At 40.0% G+C, this 22,307-nt stretch overlaps 1 protein-coding gene across 3 annotated transcripts in view; it reads left to right on the forward strand.

Annotated features, from left to right (window-relative positions):
* The window catches only part of LOC146517889 (serine hydroxymethyltransferase, mitochondrial-like), a 75,507-nt gene that overhangs the window by 21,729 nt on the left and 31,471 nt on the right, over nt 1–22,307 (forward strand). The window contains exons 7-14 of one of the 3 annotated variants that reach the window (XM_085159522.1): nt 3,255–3,394; nt 3,517–3,679; nt 3,887–3,986; nt 5,957–6,112; nt 6,737–6,844; nt 7,102–7,446; nt 7,603–11,004; nt 11,298–22,304. In XM_085159522.1, the coding sequence (XP_085015648.1) occupies nt 3,255–3,394; nt 3,517–3,679; nt 3,887–3,986; nt 5,957–6,112; nt 6,737–6,844; nt 7,102–7,229 (795 nt within the window). In that variant the 3' untranslated portion in view covers nt 7,230–7,446; nt 7,603–11,004; nt 11,298–22,304. Of the gene's footprint in view, nt 1–3,254; nt 3,395–3,516; nt 3,680–3,886; nt 3,987–5,956; nt 6,113–6,736; nt 6,845–7,101; nt 7,447–7,602; nt 11,005–11,297; nt 22,305–22,307 lie in introns of those variants that run through there. The other 2 variants (XM_085159521.1, XM_085159523.1) reach the window with 2 other exon arrangements.

The following is a 22,307-nucleotide window of genomic DNA, read 5'->3' on the forward strand; positions in this document are numbered from 1 at the left end:
CTGGGTCGTTACTTCTACAGACCTCGGTTTGATTTTTGAGCATGTCCTTCATTTTTTTTTGTTAGGTTGAAATTTAATATTTTGATTTATTCTTTAGACTCTTTAAACTCTTATATTGTGCAAGAGTCTTGAGTGCCCCATAATTTCTCTAAATTTTGCATAAGACAGGCCAGATCTTCACCTAGTTTTCTTTTATGAAGGTGTTTCAAAGTTGTGCTTTGGACATTGGCTGTGTTTGAACGTTGTTTCAAACTAAATTATTGGACCAGTTTTAACTTCATAGATGTGCGTGGGTGTGTAACATATCAGCTGTGAGCCAGTGAGACTGGCAGCTCCAGATAAAAAAGAGAAACTGGAGGCTGCTGTAGCTAGGCTAAACAAAATGTCAGCAGTGTGGACCGGAACAGCCAACTTTAACTCAGGTTTTGGAAAAGCGATGAAAAATGTCAAGAGAAAATTCACGGGCAGTTAAAATAACAGAGGCTCTGACTCATTTTATCGCTCTGGAACCAGCCAATGCCGGTCGTGGAAAACATAGGATTGCACCGTCTTCTCAGCATACTCGAGCTGCGATATGAAATTCCCAACCGCCCACACATCAGGGAGATAATGGTGCCAAAACTTTCTGAAGAGGTAAAGACAAGTAGTGTGTGCGCGATGTCAGTCCTTGGTTTAACGGCACAGTGTACTGATGATCCAGGGCAGATGGGGAGTTCGTTCATCAATGCCAAATACTTTCGTTGTTTTGTTTGTTTGTTTACAATATGGACACTCTGCAACAATTTAAAAGTTTATTTTATTCTCAAACCTAATTTGTATCTATTTTATTCCAAACAGAAGTGTTTATTTATTATTCTGAAAGCTCGAAACAGTGCCAATAGTTCAGTGATATTTTGTTAAATTACAATGTGGAGACTCTGCAATAATTTAACAGAAGTGCTTATTTTTCACTTGAAATTTTTTTGTGGTCATTTTTATTAAGGTATTATTTATTATCGGCAGGGAATATAATAAAACCTGTCTTCCAATTCATTGCATTTGTGTGTGTGTGTGTGTGTGTGTGGTAGAAGTATCGGTATCAGTAACTCACTGAAAAGCCTTCAGTTAATCCAAAATGCTGCAGCAAGAGTCCTGACAGGGACTAGAAAGAGAGAGCAGATTTCTCCTGTTTTGGCTTCCCTTCATTGGCTTCCTGTTAAATCCAGAATTGAATTCAAAATCCTGCTCCTCACATACAAGGTCTTAAATAATCAGGCCCCATCTTATCTTAATGACCATGTAGTACCATATCACCCTATTAGAGCACTTCGCTCTCGCTCTGCAGGCCTACTTGTTGTTCCTAGAGTATTTAAAAGTAGAATGGGAGGGAGAGCCTTCAGTTTTCAGGCCCCTCTTCTGTGGAACCAGCTTCCAGTTTGGATTCAGGAGACAGACACTATCTCTACTTTTAAGATTAGGCTTAAAACCTTCCTTTTTGCTAAAGCATATAGTTAGGGCTGGACCAGGTGACCCTGAATCCTCCCTTAGTTATGCTGCAATAGATGTAGGCTGCCGGGGGATTCCCATGATGCATTGAGTTTTTCCTTTCCAGTCACCTTTCTCACTCACTATGTATTAACAGACCTCTCTGTATTGAATCGTATCTGTTATTAATCTCTGTTTCTCTTCCACAGCATGTCTTTATCCTGTCTTCCTTCTCTCACCCCAACCGGTCGCAGCAGATGGCCCCGCCCCTCCCTGAGCCTGGTTCTGCCGGAGGTTTCTTCCTGTTAAAAGGGAGTTTTTCCTTCCCACTGTCGCCAAAGTGCTTGCTCATAGGGGGTCATATGATTGTTGGGCTTTTCTCTGTATCTATGAAGCGCCTTGAGGCGACATTTGTTGTGATTTGGCGCTATATAAATAAAATTGAATTGAATTGAATTGAATATCGATTTTTGTACTCTGTATCGGCAAGTACTCAGATCCAAGTATCGGTATCGTATCGGTTTGAAAAAATTGGTATCGTTGTATCCCTAGTTGTATGTGTAGAAAGCTGTAATGTATCGACTTCAATTAGAACTGCGCCCCCTGGTTGATGCACAAGACATTACCACTGGTTTTCATAAATGCTGCTTGGGGGCGTTAACATTCCTGGCAGCGGGGAATATCATTGCAGTCACGGATTAATTGGTCAGGAATCCACTCGGTATCCATCATAGTCCTGTCAGCAATGAGGATGCTATTTTAAGTGGCTGTATCTAAATGGTAAATGGACTGGTCCTTCTATAGCGCTTTTCTACTCTGAGCACTCAAAGCACTTTACACAACTTGTTCATTCACACCCTTTCACACAAGCACTTTTTCTAAGCTGTTACTAAGTGCTTCCTTTATAACATTCACACACGCATTCATACACCAATGGAGTATTCATACTCTGATCGGAGAAAACATGGAGGTTAGTATCTTCCCAACTGGAGCAGACCTGGGATCGAACCACCAACCTTCCGGTTAGTAGGTAAAACTTTATTAGGTAAAACTTTGTTAATTTTGTTATTTTCACAGTAGAGGGTGTGCAAATATTAAGGGTATAACTATTGCACTGTGTACTGTGTATTAGATGGAGGAGTTGTACAGTGAGACTGACTCCCTGTGTCTTTCAGTGGTGCATTTGGGTGATCTTAGTCTCTCACTTAACACTGCTCCTGTGACTGGTCAGCACAGATGAGTGGGCGGGAGGTATTGCCCAGCATTGTCCTTACTTTCAACAAAATTCGGCTCTCCGACACCACCTTAAAGGAGTCCAGCTCCATCGCCACAACATTATTGTCCTTTCAGATCAGTTTATTGAATTTGTTGGCATCTGCGACCCTCAACCTGCTGCCCCGCCATGCAACAGCATAGAGGATGGCAGCGGCCACAACAGACTCGTAGAAAATCCTGAGCATTTCTGACAAATCTTCAAAGAAGTCAGCCGCCTCAGAAAATACAGACGACTCTGGCCCTTCTTGTAGAGCGCAGTGGTGTTTTTAACCCAGTCCAGTTTATTGTCGGTGTGTACTCTCAGGTATTTATAGTCCTCCACAATGTCCACATCGACCTCCAGTATTGAAACAGGGGTCACATGTTCCCTGATCCTCATAAAGTCCACAATCAATTCTTTGGTCTTTGTCATATTGATCTTGTATTGAAAAAAACTGGAACTTTCCTGCCACATGTGTATACATGTTTGTCTTAATTTTATAACTGTTCCCTCATCCTGCCTCTTTTTCTTCCAGCTGTGCACCAACGTCAATGCCTACCTGCTTGCTGACATGGCTCATATTAGTGGCCTGGTGGCAGCCAAAGCCATCCCCTCGCCCTTTGAACATGCTGACCTGGTCACCTCCACCACGCACAAGTCCCTCCGTGGAGCAAGGTAAGGTCAAACTGTAAGAGACACGAGTGGGAACAAAAATCAAATTACTGAGAAGCAAACCTGGTTTGGTTTTTAGAGAATAGTAAAAGTGCTTCATCAGTAAAAGATTCTGTTCTGTCCAGGGCTGGTCTCATCTTCTATCGGAAGGGTGTTCGCTCAGTTGACAAAAAGGGAAAGGAAATCATGTACGACCTCGAGGACAGGGTCAACTTTTCCGTCTTCCCCTCCCTGCAGGGTGGACCTCACAACCATGCCATTGGTGCTGTAGCAGTGGCACTCAGACAGGTCTGCACAACCTTAAGAACATGTTGCATAAACTTCAGTCAGCAGAGGGGAAGTAATCTGTTCTGTCACAAGATGCATATAACATTAGTTTTTGTTACTAAAGCTTTAGACATGATGCAGTTACATCATACAGTTTCTTGATGTCTGTATCTATTTTTGATAGCCAAATGATAAACTTACTGTATGGTTTTGGTTCTGTGTGTCCAGGCACAGTCTCCCCTGTTTAAGGAGTATATTGACCAGGTGCTAAAGAATGCCAAGGCTATGGCTGCAGCTCTTCTCAGCAAAGGCTACACTTTGGTATCAGGTAATCTAGTGTGCACTTCTTTACTCAGCACAGAGCATTTAACACTGAAAATTCACATAAAATGTCCTGTAACAAAATGCAAATTACACAGCAAGAAAAAAAGCACAAATCCATTTAAATTCATGATGTGCAAATAGGCTAATGTCGCCGCGCCTGCCTTGTCAGTCAAGAAAATAAAATCAGATGAAAGTGGTCACTTTGCGGTTGTGAGCAAATGCTTGGATCTTGTACTGAATCCAATACGCTGGCCTCAGCTGTTTTTTGATGTATAGCCTTCAATTGATACTCTAAAAATACAGACTTGTCCTGTGCTTACTCTGCAGTGTGTACATACACCCTTCTTTAATCTCTTAGTAAATGTTTTAGCCAAATAACTGGAAAGAGTGGAAGACCGTACCAGTAAAACACATATTCAGTGCTTTTACAAAGCCAAACTATCACAGAAAGACAAACTATCACAGAGACTAATAATATCTTATCTTATAACGTTTGGATGACTCTTAAAATCTCTGTAAACTGGAACTTAATTATGTCTGTGAAGGTTCTCAGTCATCCAGGTCATCGTAGTCAAAGGAGCTTGCAAAGAAAAGCGTCTGGACTTCTTTAAGTTGCTTGAAGACTAGTTCTAAGGTCAAATGGTGGAGAGTCCCAGATATAAACCTAGTGGGAGTGTCCCCCCACAGAGGGACAAAAGGACCCCCTGATGATCCTCTAATCGCCTGAGCCAAGGTGTGGAACTGGGTGTGGGTCCCAATCCCAATCCCAATCCCACACCCAGTTCCACACCTTGGCTCAGGCGATCTAATTACTAGGAGGTACACTGTACAACTACCTTCCATAGTCTCAGCTAATGGAGAGCGTCATTACCAAAGTGGGAGGAGGCCTAAAATGTTCTTGTTGTCTAATTAGCAGCATTCTTCAGACATAATGTGTGCTTAAGAAAACAAACAAGCAAAAAAAAGGCCCACGCTTGGCCTGTGATTTACTCTATCCCATTAATCTCCTCACTGTCATTCTCTTTGGGGGTGATTTTTGAGATTTATGTTGTAGAGTTCTCTATTTTAATGGTCAGCCATCTTGAAAATTGAACTCTGTACATTATGAACTTGTAAGTGATAATTCCAGAGTAGTAGAATTACACACAGTTGCACATGGGCTACTCTGATAGATTTTCATAATGTTTGACTATTAAATGAAGTGCTGTGGAGAGCTGCCTTTGTGTAGTTGATGTAGGGAGCACCACGATAAAAAAGCATCAGTATAAAAGTCATCTTGTCCATAACCAACAAATTTGTGAACTAATGAGCAAATCCTGCAGCCCAGGCAAGGTAAACTAGCTGACAGGTTGTGTAATGACTTATCCATGTTTTTAAAGAAAGCAACATTATCAGGTACTTCCATTGATACTCTGAACACATAAGTATCCACTCATTTCCTAAATAACAGCAATTTAGTGAGTCATCACTTAAAAAAGAAGAAAGAAAACAAAAAACTGCCTCACACAGTCATCCAGCAGCTCGGATTATTGTGGGTTTTTTGGTTTATTATGTCTAGAATAAAGATATTTAGAATACCTTTGGTGGTTGTCACTATTATTGGTTAGACTTTTACGTGTCTTGCTTAAAAAAGTGCATTTTGACGGCCTGTATTCCAGGAACATGTGCATTTACTCTTGTGGAAGCTAACGGGGATCCAAATAAATGATCTATTTGTCTCCTTCACACTTAAATCTTATTAAATGAACAAAATCTAATTTGGCTTTTTTTATTTCAGCGTTGTGAAATGTATAAATAGCATGAATCAGATAAGCACATAAAAGAGGAGAAGATGTCAAGCAGTACTCCTTCTTAAGCTAAATCTAATATCTGTATTTCATACGTTGGTGTGACAAGGTGCTGTGATCAAAAGCTTCACAGCGAGGTTCGTGTGTCTACAAAACAACATGCTTCTGTCCTCGTTAAAAATTCCAGGTGGGACCGACACCCACCTGGTCCTTGTGGACCTGCGGCCCAAGGGTGTTGACGGGGCTCGGACTGAGAGCTTACTTGAGCTTGCGTCAATCTCCACCAATAAGAATGCCTGCCCTGGAGACCAGAGCTCCCTGACACCTGGTGGCCTCAGACTAGGTAAGAAGTAGCTTCACATCACACTGTGTTTGGCTGAACACACACCAGGGGTGTTGTGAAACCATGCACTTCCCTGTATATTCATTTTAAATGTTAAAAGAAACTGATCAGTTGTTCAGCAATGTTATAAAGTTTTTTTTGTCAGATTTATTTTACATTCACCACCTTCAATTAATCTGTGTTGCTTTTTTAAAAATGTAGTTCTGCATATGGAAATTAGTCAGCCACAAATTAAGCCACAAGCACCGAGCTGTTCATGATTAATTAAACTTGTTTGGCTTTTTAATCATCTTCCAGGAAGTTCAAGAGCTTCTCATCTACACTCCTTCATTTTTAGCATTATCTTAAGGCAATATTTCTTACCTGTAATCCAATGCACTGCACTTATTACTTTCTCTTTTGTCCTGCACCGTGGCAACCATTAGTATTTGTGTCGTCTAATCTGTATAGATTAATTACTGACCTATTAAGAAGCTCCAAGTCTATACTATTTTTAAAAACTATATGGCCAAATTAGCAGAAAAAAAGCAAGAACAAGAATTTAAAAAACGTAAAACTGGAAAAGCACAAAAGGAAGTATATAGTTTAGTCTATTTCAACCTGAGTGATGTGTTCTTCTGTCAGGTGCTCCAGCCCTGACCTCGAGACAGTTCAAAGAAGCTGACTTTGTGCAAGTTGTCGAGTTCTTGGATGAGGGTTTGAAGATTGCCTTGGATGTCAAGAAAAAGACGGGTGAGCCTGCTGTGAGGAGGGGGGCAGATTAATTAAGCTCAGTGGATGCCTAAAACATGTTGAAATTCTTTTTTCCAAAGCACAGTTTGAAACTGTTCATTATTAACTGTAATAGCATTAGTGAATTTATAAAGTCAAATATAGTGCACGCTCTTTAAAATTGCTGCATGAGAGAAGACAAAATGCCCAGTGGTATTGAAACAGAGGAAGCTAAGAATAAACATCTGAGCATTTCTCTTTTCTGTTGTTGTTTGCAGGAAAGCTCCAGGACTTCAAGAACTTCCTTCTTCAGGACCCAGAAACGGTGGCTCGCATCGCAGATCTGCGCCACCGTGTTGAAGCTTTTGCCAGGCCCTTTCCCATGCCAGGGTTCTCCGACCATTAGCCCATCCACTGTGGACTCACGGGTCTATCACAGCCAGATGGCAGAGAGCCGGCAGGGCAAAAGTGTGGATGGAGTGAAATGTGGCCGGAGCCTGTGAACTGAAATGGCTTCAATTCACTTTTTCAATCATATACGGGAAACAATTTTTATACTGCTTTGCAGTCACGAGTCGGTCATCAATTCCATTTTGAGTTAAAGAAACAATCAGATGTGACATGTCTGTGAAGGTTCTCAGTCATCCAGGTCATCGTAGTCAAAGGAGCTTGCAAAGAAAAGCGTCCGAACTGAAGAAGCCTCTCGGATGAGAGGTGAAACGTCTTCAAGTAACTTAAAGAAGTCCAGACGCTTTTCTTTGCAAAATCAGATGTGACAGATTTTTTAGAGCAGAGCAAAATATTTTCTATTGTGTGTGTGTGAAGATTTTCTTCTTCATATCATTTTGTAATAAAAGTGTGGGTGAAAGAAATAATTAGCAAAAGTCGGTGTCAGTGTCTGTGATCTCAATAAAAAAGAAAAATCATACTGGATATGTTTACTCATGGTCACCTACTAACCGGAAGGTTGGTGTTTCGATCCCTATCTGCTCCAGTGTGCATGCCAAATATCTCTCTATCAGAGTATGAATGCGTGTGAATGTTAAATAGAAAGAGCATAGAAAAAAAGTGCTTGTGCGAAGTGCTATATAAGATCCAGTCAGTTTACCATTTACCCTTTAATGTGTGTACCTGCTCTCATCACTGAAAAGCACAAGGCTAGTGACAATTCTGGTATTCTATGGCGAATGCTAAAAGGTGCCAGGTAATACGCACAGGGCCCACTGGAGGATGTCAGGCCCCAGCCACCTTCATGAAGTCTGTTTCTTAATCTTTGGTCAGAGACATTCACACTAGTGGCCTGCTGGAGGCCCTTTCTGTTCTCATGTGCTCATTCTGCTCCTCCACAGTGCACATGGTTTCAACAAATGCGAATAAACTGTCTAAATCCCAACTCAGTCAAAACATATTTTACTATAGTGTTCATAAGTCTCTGATTTTTTTTAACTGACAACTGCTGGTTTGAACCAAACTTTTTCATGTTTGTCTTAATTTTAGTAGTGCCATTAGAATGGCACTACTAATGGCACTAATGAGTGGCTCTAATGGCACTCTAATTCAGGGGCAGGGATAGCTCAGTAGGGTCGGCGGTTCAATTCAATTCAGTTCAATTCCCCTGAACAGCCATCCTGAGGTACCCTTGAGCAAGGTACTGTCCCTACACACTACTCCCCGGGCGCCCAATGGCTGCCCACTGCTTCACTGAGTGAATGGGTTAAATGCAGAGAGGAATTTCCCCACGGGGATCAATAAAGTGCACTTTCTTCTTCTTTCTTTCTTCTAATAAACCCCAGTAATGAAAGTATGGTCTGTGTTGTGTAATTCTGTTATATTGTTATGTTTAACGTATTTGCAGAAGATTAAAACAGAAATCTTAAGCTTTGAAAAGCTAATTTAGTCAAAATATATAGAAAAATGTGAATGTATGCATCTATTTGATATTGACATAACATTGTTGGTGGCATTTACCTGGCAGAGTTTGCAGATGAACGTTTCCTAAACAGTACAGATTCTAAGTTTCTACAGCTCCACTTACATGCATACTCATATAATATCATTTGAATTTTTTAATTTCATTCTACCTCATTTCTGGTTTTTAAGAAGAAAACTTTTTACAAACCGTTTTACAAAAAAAGTGTTGGTTTACAAAATAAGTATGAAAAAGTTTTTCCTTATAACATTTTTTTGCAGTTTGGTTGGTTTTCCACAAGTCAGCCTCTTACACTCACTGGCCATTTGGTTGGTACACCTCACAGTAATATTTCCTCAGGAGAAACCATAAATTAAAAACTCATCTCATTTAATATGTGCATCTGTTCACTTGTTTTTTTGCCCCTGAAAGCTACGCTTATTTCAATCTCATAGCAAGGTGTCTCTGAAGGTGTGGCCGTCTCACCTTAACACTGATTGGAGCAGGGTGACTTGAGAGGCCGCCACCTTTTTTTCTGGTGGTTTGCACTTGCCCATTGTAGATAACATTCATGTCTTTGACAGTAAACTAAGGGAAACCAAGACAGCGAGGCAAGCTGCCACTGGCCCTGCTTTCACAGCTCTGAGATCAGTTACGATCTGCGCTTCCTTGCAAGCTCCAGCTAGCATTAGCAAGTAAATGAGTTTCTGTGATTTATCATTGTACCAGATAGGTTTACTCCTGTTAACCATCCTTGGTCAACATGTTGACCATGATATAGAGAAGAGTTTGAAAAAGTTGTACTTCATTGTCAGTACATTAACAATCGAAACTCAGAGAACTGCCGTTCACTGGATATTAGGGCTGGGCGATATGGCCTAAAATCTATATCACGGTATAATTTGAAGCACGTGCGGTCACGATATATATCGTGATATATTCTTTTCTAATGTAAAACGTATTTTCCACACTATAAGGCACACTTAAAATCTTTTAATTTTCACAAAAATCGTGAGTGTGCCTTATGTATAAATTCTGGTTGTGCTTACTGACCTGGAACCGATTTTTGGCATGCAGAAATCTGTTAAAAAATGTTTTAGTACAACTTTGGTAAGCAGCACTGCTTGATGGATTGTCAGAGCATTACGGCTGCTGTGGTGAGGTGCTTCGCAGTAATCAGGGTCCAAAACTCCTTCGAATTCAGGTCCCAAAGTCAAACAAACACTGAGAGTTAAAAACGGTCTAAGTTCTTTCGTCTTTAATAAAATCATCAGCGTTGCTGCTTTACCAGGTGCAACAATTAAGTTTAACATCCATGAAAACAGAAGTTATTAAATTTAACGGAGTTACAAGTTAACAGGAAGTTAGCTCGCTAGTTTCCACCTAAACATGACATACCATGTTCTGACTGAGAGATTTTTGAAACTAATTAAAACGTACAGCTCTGCTACCACTTCCAACATAAATGAAGACAGAAAACTAAACAGCAGTGGGGTTTGCAGGGTTAATGAAGTTGGACTACCTGGTATATAATGTTGTGCTACGTGATTGCTAGCAACACAGCTATGTTAGCATAACATTAGCACAGTGAAGCTGGAGGATGAACGCTAACTTTTTTCCACTCGATAGAAGTTAACATGAGGGATTCTGGTGGTCAGGGACAAATGCAATCACATAGCAGGATGCTATACACGGGCCAAACTTCAGTCAGGAGAACAACTGAGATTATTCATCCACAATACGAGGTTAGTTATTAATATACTGCAACAATATGGGAATAGAAAGCTGCGAGAAAATTCAACATTAATGAATCAATGTTACAGAAGTGGAGGAAGCGCAGTTTTTGGCTTTCCCCATATTTCAAAAGTGCTTAATCTCTTTGCTGTGACTGTCGCCCGACATGATTTGCAGAATGGTTTTAGCCGCTGCGATGCTTTCGACCAAAACAGGCGCAGCTTGATGACATCATCAACATGCGCTATCGCGATAGAGCGATATAGTCAAAATCTCTATCGTTGGCCAAATTTATATCGTTTCTACCGTACATGGTTTATATCGCCCACCCCTACTGGATATATTTCTTTTAAATCCCAGATATGGTTGTGTTAGAAAATCTGAGTAGATCAGTTGTTCCCAAAACACTCAGTCCGGCCCTTCTGGAACAAACAACCACATTCAGAGTCAGCTTGGTCAGAACGCCAGCAGATTATCTTGACCATGTCAACGTGCCTAAATACAATAGTTGCTGCCAAGAAAATGTTTGCACTAGCAGGTGAGTCTATCATAGTGGCTGGAAAATGTACTGCAATTTGCTAAAAGAACATTTTTAGAGCTGGTTCCTTCATGTGGCACACTGCCCGTGCCTCAATGCTCTTTTTTATACTTAAATTGTTATGCCCCGCCCACTGTTCGGCTGTTCTCTTACCTGCTGACTGCTTAACAGTGGGTGTGAATACCTGGCACTCATTTACCATGAAAGTAAGCAAACTTGCTAAAAGTTGTTTTTTGTTTTATAATAGTTACTTTCATAAGCATAAATACTTTTCCTTTGCTCGCTTCCAATAGGAAGAGTTGCACCGGACAACTCACGCCTTTCCCACTCTACGAAAAAGGTTCATCTGCTAATGTCAGTTGGCTGCATCCACAGGTAGGTTTTTGTTTGCTGCTTGTGCTAATATGTCCAACAGAGGCTGAAGGCTTCTCTCTATTTACTGTTACTGCCTTATATTGTAACATGTAACCACTGCATGCAATAGAATCCATCAATTTTTTAAAACGTTTGCATGAGGTTGTTTTCTCTTGCTGAGCTGTTTGTATGAGATACCAGTTAGCTAATTTGCATAAAGTAGAATGGCATTTGGGACTATTTTTGTGCCAGTGTTGGGCTGAGTTGTTTAGCATTTCCCTGTAGAGAGGGTGCTGTTGTTTTGGAGGTTTCCTATAGGCTTGCTGTCAGTGTCAGAAAATATTGGCATAGAAAAGTGAATATTAAATGCAAACATTCACATATTTCACTTAATTTCAGGAGTCGGACAAGAAAAAATATTTCAGTGGAACCAGTGTTCATTCAGCCTTTGCCACTGTCCACTGTTAGGTTACCAGCTGTTTTGTGTTGATTATTCATGTCATATCTATGAAGACATTTTTATTGTCATTTTAATTAAATTAATAAGAACACCTGTGGCAGTGTTTAGATGTGTCTGAATCTTTTCGGAGCTGTGGACTGCTCCTTGTGCAGCGAGTCATCACAGACCATTTGACCTCAGCAGGATTTACAGAGATGTATTAAAGCTGGCGCCGGGATTGTATTTTTGTGGAGGAGTCTTTTGTTTGCGTGAACATGTGTTGTGCCAGGTTCCTGCTTGCAGGACTGATCAAGTCAGAGTCCCTGATATTTCAGCTATGCATGTTATGTGATGTGTAGATATGCATATTAAATCTGTGGATTTACATGTCTGAGTATGAGGTGGCACATTCAAGTTGGTTTCAATGCGTAACAAGAAACACTTCTTTAAATTCATCCATGTAAACTGTGTTATGGTTTCTGGGTCTTGAACCCAAGGCTTTGTGTTTCTCTGTGGATTTAGTGAATCCTTGTGGTTTTGAGGATCACTTGTTTTAATTTCGCTCTTTTGCAGTTTTAGTCAGGCTTCTATATTTCTTTGCCATTTATTATATCCTCTGTTTGTATTCTAGTTTATCTTTTTGGTTATGCAATATTTAGTTATCATCTTTTGTGATCCCTTTCTGTGTTCCAGAAAGGGTTCTGTCTGGCCTCTCTGTCTCCTGTTTGCATGGTTGTCTGGTTTCCTCTTTCATTCTGTTTCTTCTATCTGGTCACTGTGCTTGTTTATCACCTGTATCAATTTCACAAGTCTTAGTCTGGGTCTCAGTGTATGTGTTAGTTCCTGTTTTATTTTGATAGTGTTTCATGTGCTTCGTTCTGAGTTTTACCTTCTCTGTTTAGTGGATTGACTTGATTTGTTACAGCTGTGTTCCCTGATGCCCCCCCCACCCCACCCCCACCCCCAAAAATTACCTGGTGTGTATTTATTTTAGAAGTCTCTGCTGTTCTTCCCATGGTAGTGTATTCCATTGCCCTGTTTTTCTCTAAGTTAATTCCTTGTTCCTCAGATGCTTTTGGTTTTGTTTTCCTTTGGAATACCAACACAAAAATGGTAAAAAAAATGGCCTGTATTTGTGTAGCGCTTTTAGTAGTGCCTAAGGACCCCAAAGCGCTTTACACATCCAGTCATCCACCCATTTACACACACATTCACACACTGGTAATGGCAAGCTACGTTGTCGCCACAGCCACCCTGGGGTGCACTGACAGAGGCGAGGCTGCCGGACACTGGCGCCACCGGGCCCTCTGACCACCACCAGTAGGCAACGGGTGAAGTGTCTTGCCCAACACAACGACCGAGACTGTCCAAGCCGGGGCTCAAACCGGCAACCTTCCAATTAAAAGGCGAACTCCCAACTCTTGAGCCACGATTGGCCCACAAAAACTGTGATCTTGTTGAATCGTGCATTAGGATCCACACTACTGAACCATGATAAAATAGAATTTATTAAGGGTACATTTATGTCATATTTTTTCTTCACTTTGAATTTAAACGATAACAGCTTATGTGCATTGTTGAATATGTAAGTTAAATATGTAAGTTAAAGAATTTGAAATGTTTTTTGTTGGAAAATCTGAACTTTTTTTTGTGTATCAGCCAGCCACGACAATAAAACCAGTGAGAGGTGAAATAAGTAGCATTGATTATTTTGTGATAACGACATGTCTTTAGAGGTGGGATAATGAATAAAGCTTTGTTTGGGTTTTTTCAGTCTAAGATGGCTGCAAGAGACTCTGGGTTTGCCGTTCAGGTGGGGAACCAATTTTCCTGGCATTTATGCTGATACATGTTCATGTTGTTCTTCACAAGTCTTGGCAAGTCTATGCCATGCCAGCGAGTTATTTTTGAAGCAGAAAGCTGACCTGCCAAATATTAGGCAGGTGCTTTTAACAAGCAGACTGATTTGTAGGAATCATGAAAAGCAAATTGCGCCTGTACCTTATAGTAATGTACTGTCAGTTTCTAGTGCTCAGAGTAGAAAAGCAGTATAGAAACATTGTGTCTACAGGAGCTGCTCCACCATGGAAGCCCATGACACAAAGCTCAGAGTACAGAGGTTTTGTGTTGAGGTTAACGCTAGACGTTTGGGGGTCTGCAGTTAATGAGACAGCAGAGCGTTGGTCACTTTTGTCGGAGTACTCAGAAAACCTTAATCTGCCAATTTATGGGGTCTCGAATTCAATGAGTGACAGTAATTCATACCTGCAGTTATAAATATATTCAGGTATAGTTTGGGATTATTAATTTTGTCGGTATGCACTCAGGTGGTCTCCATTCTGTGGTCGTGGTATTTTTCTTCTATGAGTTTGTTATTACTTAATGCCTACAAAGCAGAGGTTACCTGCTGTGCAATACAGCTACATAAAGAGTGATGTGTTTGACTACTGACACCAGTAACTATTCTTCTGCAACCAAAATTTAACTCAGTTTTACATCAGAAAATACTGAAAACAACACTGCACACCTGCATAGTAGGCTTTGGAAACTGCTTTACACATGCACACGCACACACACACACGCACACGCAAACAACTTGGTGAGAAACCTTTCAGTCAGCACTAATGGTTCCGTCCTTAAAAGAAAGTATTTGTTTTTTGTTGGACGTCTTATGTAACGCAGCTTGCTCTTAATCCCTTGCAGGAGTTACCACAATATTTTCATTGTTCCATTCTGTAGAAGCACAGCAGATGAGTTATACTCGTCTGCTGTTTTACCAGCAGAACAGATCATAAAATCACTCTGTAAAAGGAATGGGTTCACAAGCAAGAAAAAGTGCAATGAAAAAGTACTCTTCAGTTGTAATTGTCATAATCGTACACAGTATTACCCATCTGGTACATTTCCTCATAATGTCGGTCATATATCATAGCCTTAAAACTCCCTCTGATCTGCCCTCTGCTGTAAAAACAGAAGCATACACACACACCGAGACACACATACATATACACACACACGCACACAGTTTAAAATGAAAGGATGATAAAATTTAATTCCCTTGGTAGCTGATCTGACAATAAATCATGTCCTTTTAATGAGGAGAGGGATAAATGACAGTGTCAGCAATTAATTAGAAATGCATCTTCAGCCTGTCATGTCTGTGGGGCTGTGTGTGTGTGCGTGCATGCGTGTGTTTGTGTGTGTGTGTGAGAGAGAGAGACGGTATGAGTGTGCCTCACAGTATGCACGAATGTACCTTTGTCACTTCAACACCTGTCATGATTAAACCTGGCAGAAGTTGATACGACCATAAAATGATCTAAATATAAACAGGAGGAGCTGTCTGTCTGTCTGGATGTAACCATGTTACAAGTCATATTTATACATCCAAGCCACACTAATGCGTTGTAATTATTCCACGAGTGCTTCTCATAGTGTCAGTGGCATCACATCAGAGCACATGGATGATGCTGGTCTGTACAGTAATCCTAATCCGGCTCCTAATCCTTTCATGCTACCTCAAATGCTGCTGCTGCTAGTGCTGATAATCATAGTCAAACGTGACCCTTTATCGAATCCCCTGCACCAACAATGCACAACCTAACAATACTAAAAAACAATGTCCTGCATAGCAGGGAGTTTATAATCTTTCTACCAGCTGTACCTAACAAACATGAAACACAGATTTAGACATGAGTGGAAAAAACCTGCAGTCATATCAGACACACCTTTTTAAAGTAACCTGTGGCAACTTTTTTTGATCAGTGCTACGAGTAACAATTACAAGAGAATCATAGCTACAGGTCATGTCTGCTTTTTTTCTTCTTCTTTTGTGGTTTTTTATTTTTTATTTTTTTATTTTAATTTTTTTTTTTTACAGGTGGCATCATATCAACCAGCTCCTGCTCCACTGAGTCCTTCTCTGCTATTTTCCTGATCTCTTATAAAGAGATAAACTTACAAAGTTTGCTGTTTCAGTGATAGTTGTATATCATATTATATCACTTCAAACAGAGGTGATCCAGTAATGCTGCACTAATGAATTAGACTAACTATTCACTTTAGCTAAAGTTATTAAGTTAGCTAAAGAGTTGGGATGCTGTGTAAGACATAAATAAAGCTAAAATACAAAGGTTTGGACACCGTTTTGCATGTTTCCCTACTGTAGGGGTCTCTGCAAGCATACAGGGCTCTGACAGGGTACAAGATGACAATTTTGGAATTCTACTAGAAACAGTCGATCATATTTGTTTGTCAAAGCTGAATCCAGGGCAAACTACGCTAAATTAGCGTTTTTAGCTAATAGCTACAATAACCATAAAAGTTACTGTACGGCTATCATTTGTTAACATGACGCTTGTTCTTATACATGTAATACATTTATTACCAACCTGAGAGTTTATCCGCTGGTCATTCGACATGACGAATGACTTCTGAAGTCTTAATTCAGCTCAAGACGCTGTAGATTCCCGTCAGTAACACTTTCGGTCCGCTAGTAAAACGTAGTTCTATTAATCTACGCGCATTACTCTTGAACCGGATGTAAGTCCCAAAAAACTGAATTTTGGAACTGAAACTGAATGGTGAGAAGTGAATCTGAAATTATTCGAAAGCTAAATTTTTAAAGGATGAAATACAGTTTCAAAGCAAATGAATTCACCTTCTAAAGGTATGTCATTGAAGTGTTTTAGGCCAAACTGTGACTTTAGGATCTGTGGTCTGTCCCCACAATATCCTGTGTGTGTATATTTTGTCTCATGTTTCCCTTGCCCTTTGCCGCATGGTCCCCAATCCCCGGGCCTCGGACCGGTACCGGTCCGTGAGTCGTTTGGTACCGGGACGCGAGAGTTGAGGCTCAGGTGTGAAATGTATGGTTTTTATCGGTTTTCAGCGTTATTTTGTTATCGTTTTTATCGTTAACTCAGTTTTCCTGGGTCTTTTCACGTGTGTTATGAATAAATCTTCTTTTTTTCGGTACCGGTACTAGTTTTATTTTGTTGTATTTATCCGCGACACCTTAAAGGCCGGTCCGTGAAAATATTGTCGTGCATAAACCAGTCCGTGGCGCAAAAAAGGTTGGGGACCGCTGCTCTAGGCTGCGTCGCTCTTGCCCAGTTCTCTGTGAGTTCCAGGTTCCCTTGTGTGAACCTAGTTCATAAGTTCCTACTTCCTGCCTTTTGTAATATGTATTTTGGACTTGGCTAAATTATATATGCACTTGTACTATGGTGACCCTGAGAGGCTAAATGTACTGCAATATACAGTAAGCAAAAAACAATGGAAGCAAAAACGCAACAGAAATAGAAAACCCCCACAAAAGTTAAAGAACCTTCCGCTTCTTTTAAGCGTGTCTCAGTGCAATCCTTTGAATTTTTTTGATTTTTGTCACTTCCACACTGGTCCATCACATTATTGTGTCCGTAGAAGCACTCCTGTTGTGTTTTGTGAGCCTTTTTTCTACTTTTCTAATTTCGTTGTTTTATTCAGCATCTTTTGTGTATTTTGATTTGCTAGTGCGTTCTTAATTTGCAGTCTGTTTGACCTCTCAGGTCTACCATAAAGTAACAGTCTTTTGCTGCAGAAATAATAAAACACCACAAGAGATGAAATGCATTTACTATAATTTTATTTCACTATCTTACTGTACATCAAAGCATCAAGATCAACGAAATCAGAGATGGTCACGCTGTAAGCATGTGGTCAATTGACACTGAATGACCCTGATGACAATACAGTGAGTGCACTGAATTGGTGCTCTATTAATTAAGAGTAAAACTGTGTTATTTATTTTTTTCAGAAAACGGATACAAAGGATCAGTTGAGCTAGTCTAAAAAGCAAGGCAGAGAGTTATTATCTATGACTTCCTCTTCATGTAACGTCTGTTCGTGTATCGGTGTAGGCAGTGAGTGCTCTCTAAGTGAGCCAGTTACACTTAATTTACACACACATTTTCTCCTTTTTACCTTGACATTAAATAAACAAGTATTTTCCCACACCTGCAGCAGGGAGCCAGTAATTGAAACCTGTTTTTGTTTTTGTTTTCACCCTTACTGCAGTGGAAGCTGTTCTCATTCCTAAAGCAAAGAGGGATTCAAGGAGCCAGACTGCCAATGCAGCATAATTCTTTGTCCTGCTTTTCACACAGTGGGAGCTATTCCCATACACCACATTATAAAGTTGCTGCTGGCATATTCAGAGTTTCATATAGGGCGGATGTTACCTGTGCATTGTTGTATTTTTGGTGGGATGTACCATTTTCTGCTTTTTCTTTTCAGCTTTGTTCACAAGCAGCTCGACTGTGTTGCGGTTTTGTGATGTTATAAAGGTCAGCTCTGCACACTTCTCAATAACGCATCATTGTAGGCGATGTTCTTATAACATATGAAAGACTGGAATACAAAATCATGTGTATATATCACCAGCTGATGCGTGTGAATAAAATGCTTAAAGGTTTAACTGTATTGGTTCCTTTACATTAAAATAAAATCCTGTTTTTGTTGATTTTTACAGGGAAGGCTTTCTTTGCCTTTAGACAAAATTATTTCAAAACATTGTGTCTCTATAAACACTTACAGTTTATTTAATAATACTCGATCTTACTGGCATTGTTTTGTGAAGTTAATAAATACAACTTCTTTCACCGAGACTTCTATTTACTGATGATAGTCATATGAAAACTCAGTATAGGCTCTATAAAAACTCTGTATAAATTGATCAGTCACAACATTAAAGTCAATGACACCTGGAAATAAACATTCAGTTCTTGAAGTGGATCTTCATCTGTATCTGTGCAGCTCTGATTAGAGCGATCAGAACATCTTATTGAGGTTTCAAGTGGTGTTTTTTGTTTGCATGTGGGTAGGGCTGGGCAATATGGCCTAAAATCCATATTGCAATATAATTTGAAGCATGTGCAGTAACAATATATATTGCGATATATTCTTTTCTTCTGTAAACCGTATTTTTCACACTATAAGGCGCACTTAAAATTCTTTAATTTTCTCAAAAATCGACAGTGCACCTTATAATGTGGTGCACCTTATGCTAAAAAAATCTGTCAAATCTTTTAGTACAACTTTGGTAAGCTACGAATGGCTGCACCGCTTGATGGAGTTTCGGAGTATTATGGCTACCGTAGTCAGGAGCCTCGGGAAGTAATCTGGGTCTAAAACTCCATTTGCTTCAGCTCCCAAAGCCTAACGAACACTGTGGCATCACTGAGAGTTAAAAACTGTCTAAATTCTTTAATCTTTAATAAAATGGTCAGCTTTGCTGCTTTACCAGGTGTAACAATTAAGTTTAACATCCAGGCATCCGAAGTTAGCAGGAAGTTAGCTTGCTAGCTTCCACCTAAACATGATATAGCATGTTCTGACTGAGAGATTTCTGAAAAAATTAAAACAGCTAACATCCAACTGCAGGTGCATATGACCGACGTCGCGACGGTCTTCCAAAACAGGCGCAGCTTGATGACACCATCAACATGCGCTATCACGGTAGAGTGGTATTGTCTAAATCTCTACCGTTGGCCAAATTCATATCATTTGTACCGTATACCATTTACACTGCCCACCCCTACATGTGGGTAGTACCTACCAAAAGTAAAATGGCAGAAGAGAGGACATCCTATAAGCCAACAACAGAGTCATGGGTTGACAACAGTCCAACAAACCTGTTGCACCTTGGTGCGTATGAGAATGTCCATGCTGACCCTTGTCCAGCATCAGAGCTGTACCATGCGGGATTGCAAGAATGTGGTGGGATTAAGCATATTTTCACATTTTACGAGGACTGCTGGGTGGAGACCTAAAGTACTGAGATTTGTTAGAGGTTGTTGAAGTGGCTCCTTTTTAGGTCCTAAATTGTCATCAGAGGCTGTTATGAGGCTCTTACTCTCAGACATGCCTGGGTTTGATTGTTGTTGTGCACACTGGGGAACAAAAACGGATGGTATTGCTATAATAATGATATTATTACATAACAATTATGCTGGTATGATTGCAGACGATATCATACTTGTTATAAAGTTGGATGCATTCGAATATTGGTAAAGATCTCTGCTATAAAAAGGTCTGTCAGTAGTTAAATTTAATAAAAATCGGAATTACGTAACCCATTTCATTTTAATCGAATTTATATCCTCTTTCTATTCACCTTTTGGCCATTTAGAAACTAAAAAAAGTAGAAATGCAGCATTTAAACTGACAACCTGTTCCTTTATGAAAGGTCATGAGGGAGAGGCGTTAAAGACGAACATTGGTTTTCTCTTTGATTTTTACACCACTCCAGCTCTGGGAGAAAACATGAAAGGCCTCTCTATCTCTGCTAGATCAGTGGATCTGCCCAGGGCCTCGCAAAAACTGCCACATTACCCTCCACCACCACCACCGATGCCTCCTGTTTTGCGGCATGTCCTATTTACTTATTTATTTGTCCCTTCTCCACCCACAACTTACTTCTTATCTCAACCATTAAAATTAATCCTCTTCTAAAAATATCTGCTTGGAGACGATGTAATCGAGGAGGAGATGGTCTTCATAAGTCTCTCTCATTCTGCTTCGCTGATGAGAGCTCTCACATCAACTTATGTGATGGAAAAGCAGCACTACCTGTGTTTTTGAAGCAGAGATCTTAATCACATGCTGCCATAGTTCATTGCCTTCTGAAGTCTGATTGGGGCTGCATGTCTGCATTTTTGTTTGCAGTTATGGAAAAGGATTGCCTGGGTTTGTTGACACGGAGTTTTGAAGCCGTATGAATATACTAATTCAGCTCTATGGTCCTCCTTAAATAGCAGTGTTGCCTTGACTTCCGTTGAGTTTAGAAAATAGCTAAAAAGCAGTCAAGGAAAGCGTATTATTAGACTACGAGAGCTTAAAAATGATATTTGTGAAGGAACAGGGTGCAGGTGATGTTTTTGAAAAGTCATATTTGAAGTAAATAAGGAGGGAGGGAATGGCATCAGAATAGATTATAAATGGAAGCTTTTACTCCTAATTAGTAAGTTGTTTCATAGTGAGCTGCTCTCGCCTCTGTGTGTTAGTTTTATATTACCGCAAAGAGGCAGTGCAATCACGGCAACCTGTGAAGCTGTTCAGGTTGGGTAATAACTGTCCCCCCTGTGTGTGTCTGTGTGTGTGACCTTGCGATTATGCCCCAGTGTGATACTTTGGCCCAGCTGATTACCTGTCAGCAGGTTTTGTGCATTTGACACAAACACACACACACACACACACAATACCCAGCAACAGACAATACCCACAGGGCAGGTCACCACATTGTTGGAGAAAGCATATTACTGTTTAAAAGCTGCACACACACAGACACACTCACATAAATGGACCCATGCAGGGTCTGAAACATAGATTGTCTATTAAGCAGTGTATTAGAAGAACCCAGGGGTCTGTCATTGAGACAGGTTGTGTGCCATTAGAGCGGGATTTTATGTTGTCAGGTGGCCAGTGATACTGAGCGAGGGCGCGCGCACATGTAGACTCACACAGACACAAAACATTCATCATTCAATGAACTCTCCAAGAGGGGAGAATTGTGCCAGCAGGAGACATATTTGTAGAAACGACTGCTTCTGAGTGTCCTTTTCCTGCTCCATACCTTGAGAAAAAAAAAGTGGTTTTGGTCTTTAACAGACACGCAGTGATCAAACAGTTTTTTGTCTTTGGACGGCATCTTTCTGGGACAGAAACTTGGTTTAGGAGCTCAGTAACCCACACAAACATTAGTCTCTCATAATTGATTCTATTTCTGTCCTCTTTATCTGCAACTTCATTTCTCAGCATGTGTCCATGTGTGGCTTACTTATTCAATCAGCTGCAGATTTGTGAAGTGATGAGCCTAATATTATTTTTTGTCTGGAAGTTGTTGTTTTTTTTTGTTTTTTTTATAGAATATGAAAAAGTTCAATAGAAAAGTCAGCTATAAATATTAGAAGCGTATAGTCTATGTAACAATTTTACAAACCATTTAATTAACGCCAACAGCGTGAGTGGAATTCTGTGTTAAAATTTTCCTATATGCGGATGCTGTTTTTAAAATTTTCTGCTTAATAACTAAATAACTAACCCTGGACGTCTCCTCCTGCTGGCCACTAGAAAGGATGCAGGTTTAGGGCACTCGTGTCCACTGTTTCTTGTTTTTTCCATCTACTTTTGGCTCCATTGTTTCTCATCTATGAAACCCTGGTGCATAATAAAGTGTATCTTAAATTGTTTATCTGTTTACTATTATTATTATTATTTATTATTATTGTTATAAATAATTCTTGTTGCCATCATAAGATCTTTGTTTGACAGAAGCTCCCTATTGACGTTATTTGCGTGTGTGTGTGTTTTAAGTAGTAGGAAGTTGCTGATCCTGTGTTTTTTGGTGTGTTATTCCATTTCATGATGTGAAATACATCTGCATAAACACAATAAGCATGATGCAAAGCACTTGGTAGAAAAGAAGATAACAGCTTGGCATTATGTTATTTTATTTTATATCACATCATTG

This window comes from Neolamprologus multifasciatus, chromosome 5 (assembly GCF_963576455.1).
Source record: "Neolamprologus multifasciatus chromosome 5, fNeoMul1.2, whole genome shotgun sequence".
Taxonomy (NCBI): Eukaryota; Metazoa; Chordata; class Actinopteri; order Cichliformes; family Cichlidae; genus Neolamprologus; species Neolamprologus multifasciatus.